Source organism: Papilio polytes, unplaced genomic scaffold (assembly GCF_000836215.1).
Source record: "Papilio polytes unplaced genomic scaffold, Ppol_1.0 DF824102.1, whole genome shotgun sequence".
NCBI classification, from domain to species: Eukaryota; Metazoa; Arthropoda; class Insecta; order Lepidoptera; family Papilionidae; genus Papilio; species Papilio polytes.
The window spans coordinates 4,704,721-4,718,106 of NW_013525102.1; the positions used below are offsets into that span (position 1 = coordinate 4,704,721).

Consider the following 13,386-nt stretch of genomic DNA (forward strand, 5'->3'; position numbering starts at 1 on the left):
CCCGCGCCCTGTGCCAAGCCCCGCTCACTGCCCTCCGGGCCCCGCAGGACGTCCGACAGCTGGCCCCGACGGCGCGCCGCTGCTTCTCGCGTCGCTTTCCATTTGCTGTCCAACTAGAATTTGTTGGATAGTGCAAATAAAATGTACTATATGTATGGAGATGTACTGAGGAATTGTCACATAATTGTATTAGTACATTTGCCAATAATTTTAAATGTTATTCGTCACAATTTGATAACTTATTTAATTCGCGTTTATTTAATGTATACTTTTTGTTTAGAAAATAAGAAAAAAGCAATAGTAATCTGGTGAGAAATAATAAAAGCAAATAGAGAAATTTATGTTTTAAAAGTAAACTTCTATGGTATCATCATAAACATAACTAGGGATTTTTTTCACTCGGTAAATGTTTTAAAGGTTAAAGGATAAGAAAGGCCGCTTTGGCCGACAGTAGGTATTTAGTTGGTACCAACGCTATGTTTATAGCATTACTTGCTACCCGGCCGCGGCCGCGGCGTACATGTGGGTCAACGCTCAACGTTAGTTACTCTGCACTCAGTATATCTGTAAAAATATAGCGAGAGACTGGCGAGGCACCTCATCTGTCGGTCGTATGAGGCTTCGTTCGCAAACACGAGATGTATATGTTGGTTAGGTATTTTTAAAAAATATTTGTATTTATATTATTGGGAGTTAAATCTCTAAATGCATGTAAATTAATTCAAATGTTAATTGTTACCATCATCTGCCAAAGTCAATTGCATTAAATTACCACGCGGTAGTTGTTGAAGATGCATAACATCACATAAACCTGCAACTCTCGGGAAAGAATAAAAAAAGGTAATTAAAAACCTCCGCCTGTGCTTGCGTCATTCCGGACTGTAGTCTTGTGCAATTCTATAATATAATTTCTAATTAGGCATATAAAAGGAAAAAAGTTGTGATGTACTGAAAAAAACTATTGAATATTGAAAGTTTTGACCTTAAAGATGTAATTAATGATTTTCGTTATGTAATTAATATATTTACTGGTAAAATCTTACAATTTAAAAATATATACATAGCTAAAACCGCGTTTCTTTTATATATTTTAACATTAACATAATTTAACATTCTTTTAACTCTACAATATCGAACGTAATTGTAATCGTAATTAAAAATGAGCTATTCATCTTGAATTATTTATTTATTAAGAAGGTACATTAATAATACTTTCTAAATGCACTAGCCGAATACAATTACTAACATACTTGTACTTTAGAGCGCTCTTGAGCGATAACCTAAGAAGTTTTCTGACACGTGGAGTACTAATTATATTGTCAAATTAGGGATTTTACACATTATAAGCAGCAATAGGCCACGATAAGTTGTTTAGAGACTGTATAAAATTATAACATTACTAAGTAAAATGTGTTAATTAAATTATTGAGCTTTTAGCTTTGACATTTTATGATTAAATCTAATCTAATTTTTTTTCTAAATTATATAAATATTAGCATAAAACACAAGAATGTTAAAATATATATTTCAAATCAGACACCTTGAAGACTTCATTTCATTGTCTCTAAATAACCCGCATGACTCAGCAACCGCAATGCTTTGTTATTAAAACTGTGGCTCCCAGTTTGATTCCTAGATGTTTACTTGTTTTTAACTTATATATTAGACGTTCTAATAATTACATTATCGATTACTATCTTTTCAATCCTTAGATGTTTTTTTTTAATGTGGGAAATGTTGGTGTTTTTTTATTATACATTAAAATGTAACAATTGACAAACTATTAAATAAGCTTAATAAATTGACAGTAATTATGTTTTGTTAAACTTAGGTTTATTTTTCGAACGCATTTGTTTTGTAGGTATGTAAAACGAATACATAGCTAAGTAGATAAGGTTGCTTAGTAATTGGATGCCTAGGATAGGATGAATGTAATAACAACAGCGATAGAATTATGTTTACATAACCTCTACGGGTATTGCTACATGGGAACGCTCCATAGGGGTCAGGCCTTCACGCGCCGAGATTGTCTGAGTGGATTGTTCCGTCTCACCTATTTCAACGACTATAGGCAGTCGAACGTCAGTCAGTATCGACTACACTATATGAATATCGCTGCTATATCTACGACGTACTCAGTTGATCTTGAGGCGGTCTTAGGTTCGAGTAAATTAGGACATTGAGGCGCAGTAGGATAAGGAGTACGCACTTATCACCCCAGGGAGCTTATAGCGATTGATATATTCTGCAACTAGAACGTAACTTAATTTCTTAAGAGTTGTTGTTTTTTAATAGTAATTTTGCATGATTCATCTTAACATCATAAAAACGGGTGCCCACTTTTTCGCATTCAAATATACATCACAAAAGACATCAACGCTAAACTAACATTTCTTACGCTACCTACTTGTTATGCTATTTGGTAATGTCACCAGTTTGTTATTTTATGAATCTTATAATCCCTACAAGCTAATGTAATTATATCTCGTGTGTTTACCATATGGATGAGAATGAAAAAACTACAAAGTTAAAACAGAGCTAGGGCCTGTCGTATGCGGTTATGCAACAAAATAATATTCGAGCAGCACAGAGGAGTGGTCTCGTTTGGCCGTAGCCGAGTGGAGGTCGGCCGCCGGCTGTCGGCTCCCCTAACCGCGGCGACGAGGATGAAAAACATAGGAACACATGACATCGGACCCTCCGCTCCCGTCCCGCGCCCACGCGCCGCGGCAGCGCCAGCCCGTGAGCCGGTGCGACGGCCGCCGCGCGCCGCGCCGCATTCAGCCGCCGACGCTCTCGCGCACCACACGCCGCAGCGCCGTCGCCGCGCCCGCCCCGCGACCCGCGCCCCGCACCCGGCACCCCGCGACCCACGCCGCGGCCCCCTTGTGCGCCCCTCGCGCCTCCCACCTCGTCTCGGCACGTTTAACCGACACCGAGCATTGTTTGTTGCAGCGGAGTATGCTTCAACAGATGTCCTCGTCGCCGGGCGCGCACGTCGGCGAGGTCGCGACTATCTTGCGCCCCTTCGAAGGCCGCCAGTGTGGCGACGCGTCCTCCGACGGCTCCTCGGACACCGCTGAGGACTTGGAACTACCGCAGTGCAAGATAAAAAGGAACTACAGTTGCACCAAGTGCATGTTTTATACACAAAACCCACGAGCTTATCTTATCCACACGCGTGACGTTCACTTCGTGAAGTTAAAGATTTACGATTGTGCCTTTTGTGTTTACGCCTCCCGACATCACCAAAAACTACTGCGACACATTAAAATGGTCCACGGCGAGAGCGCCTCCGACAGACACGCGGAGATGGAACCCCCGGCCCCGTCGACGACCGCGGCTACGGCCACTGAGTCATCGGAGAAAGAGGAAGACATGCTGGAAGAAGTAGAGGAGTGCGATGAGGACATGGACGTCGATGATTGCGGCGACGACCTCATCGAGCGATTGGAGGTCGACGGTGAAGCAGCAATGCTCGTCAACGGAACCTCCGACGCTAAAATAAAAGGAAACTTTTTTTCGTGCGACAAATGCAATTACGTGACGCATATTAGAGCGCGATACACGAAGCACGTCAAGTACCATTCGATGCCGATGATAAAGTGTACCATATGTGACTTTCGGACGCCGTACAAATGGAATTTAGATCGTCATATGAAAAACCACGGCGGCACGGGCAGCTTTTGCTGCTCGATTTGCAACTTTACTGCCGACATCAGGCAGAGTCTGACAGTGCACGAGATGAATCACCACACGCCGCCCGTGGGGCAGTTGACGTCGAACCGGCGTCGCAACCGAGTGGGCGCCAGCGACCTTTGCCTCGCCGAGGAGGCGGCGAGCGGGAGCGCGCGCGTCCCCAAGGAGGAGGAAGGGAGCGGCGACTCACGATCCTCGCACTCGGCCTCGGTGAGTGTCGCCGCACACTGCGTCCCGGTACCCGGCCGCCCGGCACCCGGCACCCGGCAGCCGGCAACCGGCGGGCCGCACCCGGTGACGTCACGCCGCAGTCTACTGTGTGCGGCCTATGCCGTGTTTACATTAAGTCCCTTTTCCAACTAGCAAAAAGTCAATGCAATAAGTACCGATTTCGCTTGTGTAGCATATGTTTTAACTTAAGGATAATGTTATTTTCTTTTTTTTTGTAAGAGATCGGTAGAATAGTTTTCCACCAATTAGTAATTAACATTTTCTTAACTAGTAATGCGTAAGTTGTTTTAAAGTTCTAAAAGTCTTCTAGTCAGCTAGTAAACAATTCAACAAGTTGTCAACTATGTTAGCGACATTTTGTAACTATAGGTATTATTCAATAATAACTTTAGCATTTTAACTAACTTTATAACGTAGATATTGCTACATTTCCCTTACTTAACGTAACATAACGTTAGTCTCGTTGAGTAGCACAATGTTTTACTTTCGTGCGGTTGGTCTAAGATTCGATTCCTACTTAATAAAGTAAGAAATATTCATACTTAATGTTATTTTGAACACTCATAAAACAGAACACCTGTAGCATAGTAATTTTGTTCATTGTTTATCTTTTTTATGAATGAATTTCGTACTGCCTAGGATTGGAGAATAGATAAATCACAATTTTAACTTATCCATATGTTAATACAAAACATCTTCATGCCTCTAACATTTCATGGTGTTGGCACTTTTATTCATTCAACGTAATTAGTTATTTCATGAAAAGAAAATAGGTACTTTTTCAATAGACGTGATGTGCAATTAGTGTTTATGAATAGGATAATTGTATCCAAAAATTGCTTTTACAATTAGATACGTTTTTTATATTAAAAACATACAGATGAATTAAGAACCTTTTTTTTGGGAGTCTGTAAAAAATGCGAGTCGTAAATATAGTTTTTTGACATAATGAACCCTAGGTTGAACCCGAGTTTCCTACCCAAATTCTTGATATCAACGCCTTGTATTCTAATTTAAACAATTCTTACCGTGAATATTCCTACATAATACATTAAATTAGCTCCGTTAAAAGCTCTGTTCAGCTTATTATCTTTCGATTATTATGAATATATTAAAGATGTTAATTGAGTAATCTAAATAACGACAGCAATAAAAAGTAAATTCAAGGTTTAGCGATGTAAGTTTGAAGCATTTTGGGTTCGATTCCCAGGTAACGCTCATGTTAAAAAATATTTTAAAATATCATCAAGCGCTAATTCCTGAAAAAAGCGATCAATTTTAAACGTATAAAATCCATTCATCCATACATGCATTACTATCTTATATCGACGTCAATGATAATTGTTGCTAATAATATTTTCTTTCTATTTTACAGGAAATGGGATTACAGTACGCAGAAAGGGAACTGGTCAGTTGCAATAGTGACTCGAATGATGCTTCTGAAACATCTTCAAAGAATGGTTCAAGTCATACACGCACCGGCCGACATCAAGAATCAACTTTAGATGATTCAAAATCACGTAAACAGAGCCGAAAGATACCCAGACCAATTCCACAGCTTATACCTCTCAATTCATCAACCCCAAATCAAAATAAAACATCATCAGGTGAACCTCCGGTGAAGAAATTCAAAGAGTCACTATCAAGTGATTCACCAGATTCCAGTAACTCAAATAGATTAGACTGTCTACCGCCCGATGTTACGTTTACACCGGTCGTTACCAGTGTTCCAGTTAAAGAAACAACAACGCGAAAGAAACATGAATCGTTCTTCGATAAATTAAAAGAAAGATTGCTGACAGAGACAGGAGAAGAAGGATCGCTAAGATGTAAGAACTGCGGATTCGAAAGCAAATGTTTATCGGAACATTCGGTGCATGAAAAAACATGCTCGACTCAAACTAGCAGAGCACCCGCCAATACTTTGATGGCGAGTTTAAGTTCAACGAGATGTCAAAATTGCAGACACAGGTGCAAATCTAGTGCAGATCTTTACGTACACATGAAAACTTGCAAGAAAAATGAAGAAGAAACAAAAGAAATTCCAACACAAACACAAGACAGCAGTGAAGCTGTGTGCTCGAATTCAGAGAAAGAAGTAGAACCTCATCCTATGGAGAATGTTGTGTTTGTGTGGAATAATATCAATACGGAGACCAATAAATTCGACACACCGCTCGATATTAGCATCAATGATGATTCTACACTTCCAGAACCGCCTCAAAGTTTTGACTCTGAAAACGTTGATGAAAATGAAGGTATGAATCTGTCTCCGAGTCAAGCTGTGGGAAAAAAGGTATTCAAATGCCCACACTGTATGTTTTGGGCTTCGACAGCGTCCCGGTTTCACGTACATATTGTAGGACATTTAAATAAGAAGCCGTTCGAATGTTCTCAGTGCAAATACAAGTCTAATTGGAGATGGGATATAACAAAACATATCAAATTGAGGTCTGCCAGGGATCCTAACCACACAGATGCAAAAGTGTTAATGACAGATGAGACAGGAAGAAGGAATTACAGTAAATACAATAAATTTTTGGCAATGCCCATACTTAATGAAAATGGAGAGAATGAATTTCATTATATTGAACAGAATACAAATGTCGATGCGTCTTTAGACGTCGACGAAAGTTACAACGATGCAAACGAACTTACTAACACGTCAACAGATATGCAGCCACTTGATTTACAAACTCAACATGGCGACTACAAATACAGCTTGGACAATAGGAGTGAAGACACGAAGAGGCCTAAAAAAACTTTATGGAAATGTAAAAAATGCAATTACAGGTGAGCTAGTTAACATCTTTGCTATGTGTTATGTTTCTTTTCTATGAGAAATCTGTATTGAAATCGTAATTAACATTTTCAGAGACTCATCGAAAGAAGCCCTTTTGGAACATGTTCGGGAACATTCGAAGGCGACTTCGTATGGTTTAGACGACGCAAAATCTCAGCAGAACGCTAGCGGAGCGACCAAGAAGCCCGACAATACAACTGACCCCGCCGACTTGGCGTACCGCTGCGGTCATTGCAATCAGCTGTCTAATTGGAAACATGTTATTCAGGTATGAATTAAATCACCTTATTTACTTTACAAATAATTGGTAAGAGGTGTTATCAATTAACAAGATGTCTGTTCCTGGTTACGCAATGTATGAATAGTAATATGTATTAAAATTTACATGTAAATAATTCTGGAATTATCATTTCATTTTAAAATATTATTAGAAAAACACATAAATTGACAGATGCCTTTTTAATTTTTGCAGAGGCACTGCAGACTTAAACATGATGGGGTTATAAAAGTTGTTACTACAGTGAAGCCGAAAGTGGAAGGGTCGGCCTTGTCAAACGAGTCCGTGCCGGATTCCTGTACCAAGTGTCCTTTTAAATGTAACGATAAGACGTCGTTGATCATACACATGCAACAACACCAGCCCTCGCCGCAGTCGATATTCAAGTGCTATTTCTGTCCATTCTTTGTGAAGGACGAACAAGAACTGGTGCAACATTTAGTTCTCCACGGCATCACTGACCCCGAAGATTACATCGCGAAGGCTATGGGTTGCAAATCACCGATGAATGAACCTCAAAGTACACATACATTGTCGACTAAGCGCCACAAATGCACAGAGTGTCCGTACGAGACCAACAGCAAATCTCAGTACATGTATCACGAGCAATTCCACCGACTGCCCGCAGACACTCCATACAAATGTCCCGAATGCAACTACAGCGTTTCCAAACGACACCTTCTCCACCAACATATGAGGGTTCACGGTATCATATCGAAAAAAACTGAATTCGAAACAGATCTTGAAGCTTCCACTTCGATTTCTTATAAGACTGAAAGTAAATCTGACCCCAATCTCGATGAAATTCCGTACGTTTGGGTCTCTGCGAAGAATGAATTCCACAAAATGTATAAATGTCGATATTGCTCCTACGTTAATACTCAAAAATGTAAAATACCGAATCATGAAAAAATCCATTGCGTCGCAAACACACACAATGAAGTATTGGTGTACAAATGTTTAGATTGTAAATTTACTTGTGATAGTTCCGGAAGATTAGCTGATCACTCCAAGACTCACGGCGAAATATATGGCCGCATTTATTGTCCCGTCGACACAGATGTCCCTGATGAAGACCAGATAGCGAAACTGCGTAAAGTAATCGAAGAAGAAAAAATGAATGCAGCCGATGAATTCGTCAAAGAGGAATGTTTGACTCCCGAAAACAAGGTAATAAAAACTTTACATTTTTGTCAAAAATGTCCATCGCGATTCTTCACAGACACTGAATTAAAAGTTCACGACAAATTCCACGATCTCTCATTTCCACACAAATGCAGGAGTTGTGAATTTTCTACACTTCACGACATTGAATTAGCTGCGCATGTTTTTGTTCACTCCGATGAATATCACACCAAAACCAAAATGCTTAAGTTCATTCATAATACGGACCCGGCGCACCCTGAACCTCGGCTGGAGCTAATACACTGCGCTGCGACCTCCGAAATAAACTGGGTGGTCAACCTTCCCAGTAAAAATTATGATGACATGGACATTTCGCCTAAGAAGTCCCACGAAGGAAAACATGTTCCAAAACAGTATCTATGCAAAGAATGTCCTGCAAAGTTCTTTAAAACTTCGGCGCTGAACTATCATATGAGTTTACATGGTGGCGACGGAGAAAATAAATGTAAAAAGTGCAGCTACGCCGTCAAGAATATTGGCAATTTAGCCAAACACGAGTTGTTACATGAAACAGACGCTAAGTCTACCTGTGATTATGAATCCGGCGAAGATATGGACTACAAAAATATCCCACTGTCAGGTACTGACCTATTTCAAAGAAAGACTGAGGCTCAAAAAAGAGTTTTAAATGATAAAGATAAACTCGTCAAACCTAATGACCATTTTCCACCTGTACTTCAAGCAGACCCTCAATTTGGATATCTGATGCATGGTAATCCAGAGTTCATATATCCGACATATCTAAAAAATGGACGACAAAAAGAGAAGCGATACAAGTGCCATAAATGTCCATCCGCGTTTGAGAAGAGAGAACAGTATAAAATTCATTTATCATTACACGGCTCTAAGCAGCGATACAAGTGTGAACTCTGCGACTACTCTGTAAAGTATTACGCTAATTATGTTCAACATATGAGAAAACATCAAAAGAACGATGAAGCTGTGGCTGAAAGAAGAAAAGGTAGCGATGGATTCCTTGAATCAGAGGAGCCTTCAGGAAACAAAAAAGATGATAGCACAGATAACATTAAATTGGCGATCAAAACTATGCCAAAAGGTGTGCCAAAAAGCGATTTCCAACAATTTTCCATAAGTGATCAACAAACACTTAGGCTATTACAACGTAGATGTGCTTTAAATAATTCTGTAAATGATACAAACAAAACGGATGCGACGCCGACCAAGGATCGAAAATTACATCCATGTTTCTTATGTCCATATACAAACCAGCGTCAGGATGCTCTGGGTAACCATTTCAGAAGGCATGATAAAAATGACAACTTTAGTAATGGCAACCATAAATGTTCATTTTGTGACTTGGCTGTCGTGCAATCACATTTCTTACGGGACCATTTGAAAACTCATTTCAACTATCAGAAAAATCTCACGGCCGAATGTTATGTCGCCAATGAAGATGTAAGGTTTACAATAACAAAATTAGATGATGAAGAAAGTGTCATTGATCTCAAATTAGATATACAAAGAAAAGTAGATATATGTAATGATGAAAAGGTATTTGTAAAAATTAAAACAGGTGAATTATTGGTAGGATGAAATTAGTTTAAAGAAAGTGCAGCATTTAGGATACAAGTTAGGTGTAAGACGAATATTGTGCGGGACAAAATAGATTCTTGTGAGCCAAAAAAAACTTGTTGATATTCACCAAAGTGTAGCTTGCCATATTAGATAATAGAAATTCTGGATATGACATTGAAAACTTTATCATTGATCAATTTACGACATAGCCAATGTGCCTGCTGTCAACTGTGTATAGTCATACAAGGATGTCTGGCCCGGTGAGAGGCGCTACTATCAGTTCTGTCAGAAAATATGTTAAAAGTGTCATAATTTAATTTCACTTATACCTACTGGGTCAGACAACTTGTCAGTCTATAAGTCTCAGTGACTACAAATTACATGTACATCAATACCTATATTCATGTATTTGTAAGATGTTAACGACCTTTGAGATTTTAGTATTGATTTTTTTTTAACAATTAGAAATGTTTGTAGCTTTGTGATATGTATTTATATGTTCTTATTGTTAATATGTAATTATTGATAGATTGTTCTGTGGTGATATAATAGTTTATCATTTAGTCTGAAACACCAAATTTAACAGTGGATAAAATAAAATTATAGTAAATACTATAATTTTATTTCTGTCCTAGAACTTTTTATATAAACAGTTTGAAGATGTAATTGAGGTTATGTGGACAATATTGTCTAAAGCACCTGGAATGTTGAATTTGTCTCATCAAAATGCAGACAATAATCCTGATAAAGAATTTAATGCAAATAAACAATTTTGATATTTTGAGTATGAAAATATGAGATTTATACCTAAACTATATGTCCAGAAACTTAAATTTTATTGTAAAACCATGGTTTGTAAGAATTTGGTAAAAATTATGTGTTTATAATATACATATATCTATGTTTATTCCTGTCCTAAAGGACTCATTCCTGTTATTGTAAATAAGTGAAATAATAGATGAATACATAATTATGATCTGAAATTTAAGTTTTATTAAAAAGTATATCTACATATACCCTATCTAATTATATAAAACATGTATAAAATAAAAAATATATATTTTAAGCAGATTAATTTATTAAAAATTAACTAAAAAGTCATTGACTACTGAATGTGATTCCAGTCAGTGATAAAGCCAAGTCAATTCACAGTGACAAAACCAAAATACAGATTCCATAGTTACATGTATGTATTACAAGTACAGTATTCCATTGTTAAAATATTTGGATACTACTTATTTAAATAACCTAAGTTTTAACAGAATTTCCAACGGTTGCCGCACTCATTGCAAAGGACAAAGGTTGTCATAGGCTCATCTGAGCTTCTCGTTTGCAGCTGGTTATAAGTACAATTCTTCTTTTTGCATTTGCCACATTTGAGCATTTCTGTTTTAGTACCCTGTACAGTTGCCAATTGAGCATCATCAATTGCTTCCTTGATGAACTTCTCACGTAAATTCTTCATTTCATCGCTTGCCATTTCTTCAGGAGTCATCTTAGCTAACCGTGAAGCTGATATGACACCATTTAGAAAATTGGTGCGTAGCGTTGGATTTTTAGGATCCTTCAAATTTGCTACCCTAGAACGGACCCTATTTTTATATCTCATATCGGTATTTTTAAATTCAGTATAAATGCACTCTTCTAGCTCTTCTGCCAACTCTTCTGGTGATCCGCAAGAGTTTGAAGTTTCTCCATCTATCTTCAATGCCTGAGTTAATAGTTCTCGACATTTTAGTCTTACTGCATCAGTGGTATTTGACTGAGGGGGAAATGAAGCTGGCAGTTTTCTGTCTTTTTCTCTGTCCTCTTTTTTTTCTTTATCCTTACTGGAATCTTTTTTAGGCTTTGATGAACTGCCCGAGTCTTTAGAAGGTGTGTTGGGAGTTGAAAGGAACTTTTTCCAATTTTTAATCAATGTTTTACACAATGAAATCACTTCTTCATCTTTACTTGATTTTCTTAAAGCATTTACAGTCATTCCTATTCTTGTTTTCGTTAAAACATCCAAATTTATCGCCATCGTTTGGAGATTTTTTAATAATTCAAGAGCATCTTCTTGTCCCTAAAACAAAAAAGAAATTCACAAAATGGTAAGTATGTAATCAATAAAAGATAATGCATTCTGAACTTTATCGTGATATTTAGATAAATGTATATTTGGTTTACAATTGTAACAGTAGGGATACTTCGTTCTAACTTAAGGAGATATATCTTAATCATACAGTCTAGACAAAAATCGGTCAAAGTTTTTAGGTTTGAAATTATCTATATTCACACTTACAGTTCCGTCCTCTGAAGTCATTTTAGTTAATTTCTTTTGAATTTTCATTACATCCTCTTCGACACTCATTTTTAACAATATTTAGTTATTGTCAACTTCCCGCTAAAATTGTTTAGAACTCGATATAAAAAATATTGTTAATCGACCACCATACCACTAGAAATAGACTAAAAAAGTGCCGAAACGTCATTTTACCCGGCTTCGGTTTTTACAGATAACTCAAGCTTTAAACATAATGGCGTTTCGGAATAAGTTGAAAAACAAAAGCTTAAAAATCGATGAAGTATTACAAAAACTGTGATATTTTAATTTTCTTAAGAATATTTTTTGATAAATACAGACCAAGATCCTCGAATTTTTGTTTTTTTTTTACAATACTTCATTATTTTCCTTTTTTTGTAAAAATTTTTAAATATGTGATTGTTCCTAAACTACTGCTAATGTATTCAAACAACAATAATTTAACAATTTTTTTCTACATTCGTACCTATTTTGTAATTATGTAATAATCTATAATTGAACAGATATAACAGATGTCGCTGTGTGTAAATTGGTAATAATTTTTTCGTATGGTTGCGGTTTAAATCATGGCATGGAATCACTCCATCTAGTGACATAAGATGAAATCTTATTTAAAGATTAGATTTTAAACTGTTTTTTCTACAACGGCATTTCTCACCTTTCCAATATTTGGGAATCGACAATACGACTCGTAAGTAAACCAGTCAAGTTCGTTGTTTTACCTTACTTTGTGGCTTGACACCCCGGTGGATGGTGAACCGCTTCTACCCTCTCACGCCCCTTTGTTTTTATACTCGCTTTCAATTTCAGTACCGTAGCTCAGAGATTTTGATATTACTTTTGTGTAAAATATAATACGGATTACAAAATACATCACTAACTAACAAGTCACGTAAACAGAGAAAAGTCATAAAGATAAACATTTCAATAACAATTTGCACAAACACATTAGTATGTAATAAATTTTCATTTATATTTTCCTCGTTTCATCGGTTCGTTATTCTCTATTATTAATTACTCTAGTACCGGTGTTAAGTTAGGGTATGATTGGACCACCGCCCAGGGCGCAGGGCTAAAAGGGGCGCCACAGGTCTTTCACGTAGCTCTTGCAACTTCAGTAAAGGCATGGTAAAAAAAGATGACCGCTGTAGAAATCTCACCTAGGGCGCTGGTACCAACCAGTAACTAGTTATTCATATCCTTTTAATTATTTATACCACCAGCATTAAAGTAGTTACAAAGCAAATTACGCTTCCTTCTTCGTTGGCCTTTTTGACCGACTTCCCAAAAGAAGGAGGTATTCAATTCGACGGTATATTTTTTTTTTTTTTTTTTTTTTTTTTTTTTTTT

The 13,386-nt window shown here is 37.4% G+C and overlaps 2 protein-coding genes across 2 annotated transcripts in view; one reads left to right on the plus strand and one right to left on the minus strand.

The window, feature by feature from the left end:
- Positions 1 to 10,714, plus strand: part of LOC106099632 (zinc finger protein Xfin-like) — a 24,392-nt gene extending 13,678 nt beyond the window's left edge. Inside the window, exons 2-5 of the mRNA XM_013278228.1 lie at positions 2,956 to 3,909; positions 5,306 to 6,723; positions 6,806 to 7,001; positions 7,206 to 10,714. Coding sequence (XP_013133682.1) covers positions 2,962 to 3,909; positions 5,306 to 6,723; positions 6,806 to 7,001; positions 7,206 to 9,749 — 5,106 coding nt within the window. The 5' untranslated portion in view covers positions 2,956 to 2,961 and the 3' untranslated portion in view covers positions 9,750 to 10,714. The remainder of the gene's footprint in view (positions 1 to 2,955; positions 3,910 to 5,305; positions 6,724 to 6,805; positions 7,002 to 7,205) is intronic.
- A 77-nt stretch (positions 10,715 to 10,791) lies between these two features.
- LOC106099521 (transcription elongation factor S-II-like) lies at positions 10,792 to 12,197 on the minus strand. The gene is made up of 2 exons (XM_013278085.1): positions 12,016 to 12,197; positions 10,792 to 11,796 (listed from the first exon to the last, which is right to left on the minus strand). The coding sequence occupies exons 1-2, from the start codon at positions 12,082 to 12,084 to the stop codon at positions 10,987 to 10,989; spliced, it is 879 nt and encodes a 292-aa protein (XP_013133539.1). The 5' UTR covers positions 12,085 to 12,197; the 3' UTR covers positions 10,792 to 10,986.
- Positions 12,198 to 13,386: the final 1,189 nt, after the last annotated feature.

Bases quoted from the DNA above. Each gene is read 5' to 3' on its own strand.
- LOC106099521 (XM_013278085.1), bottom strand. From the start codon at position 12,084: ATGAGTGTCGAAGAGGATGTAATGAAAATTCAAAAGAAATTAACTAAA. The intron at 11,797-12,015 runs GTAAGTGTGAAT...TTTTTGTTTTAG, and splicing joins TGACTTCAGAGGACGGAACT to GGACAAGAAGATGCTCTTGA.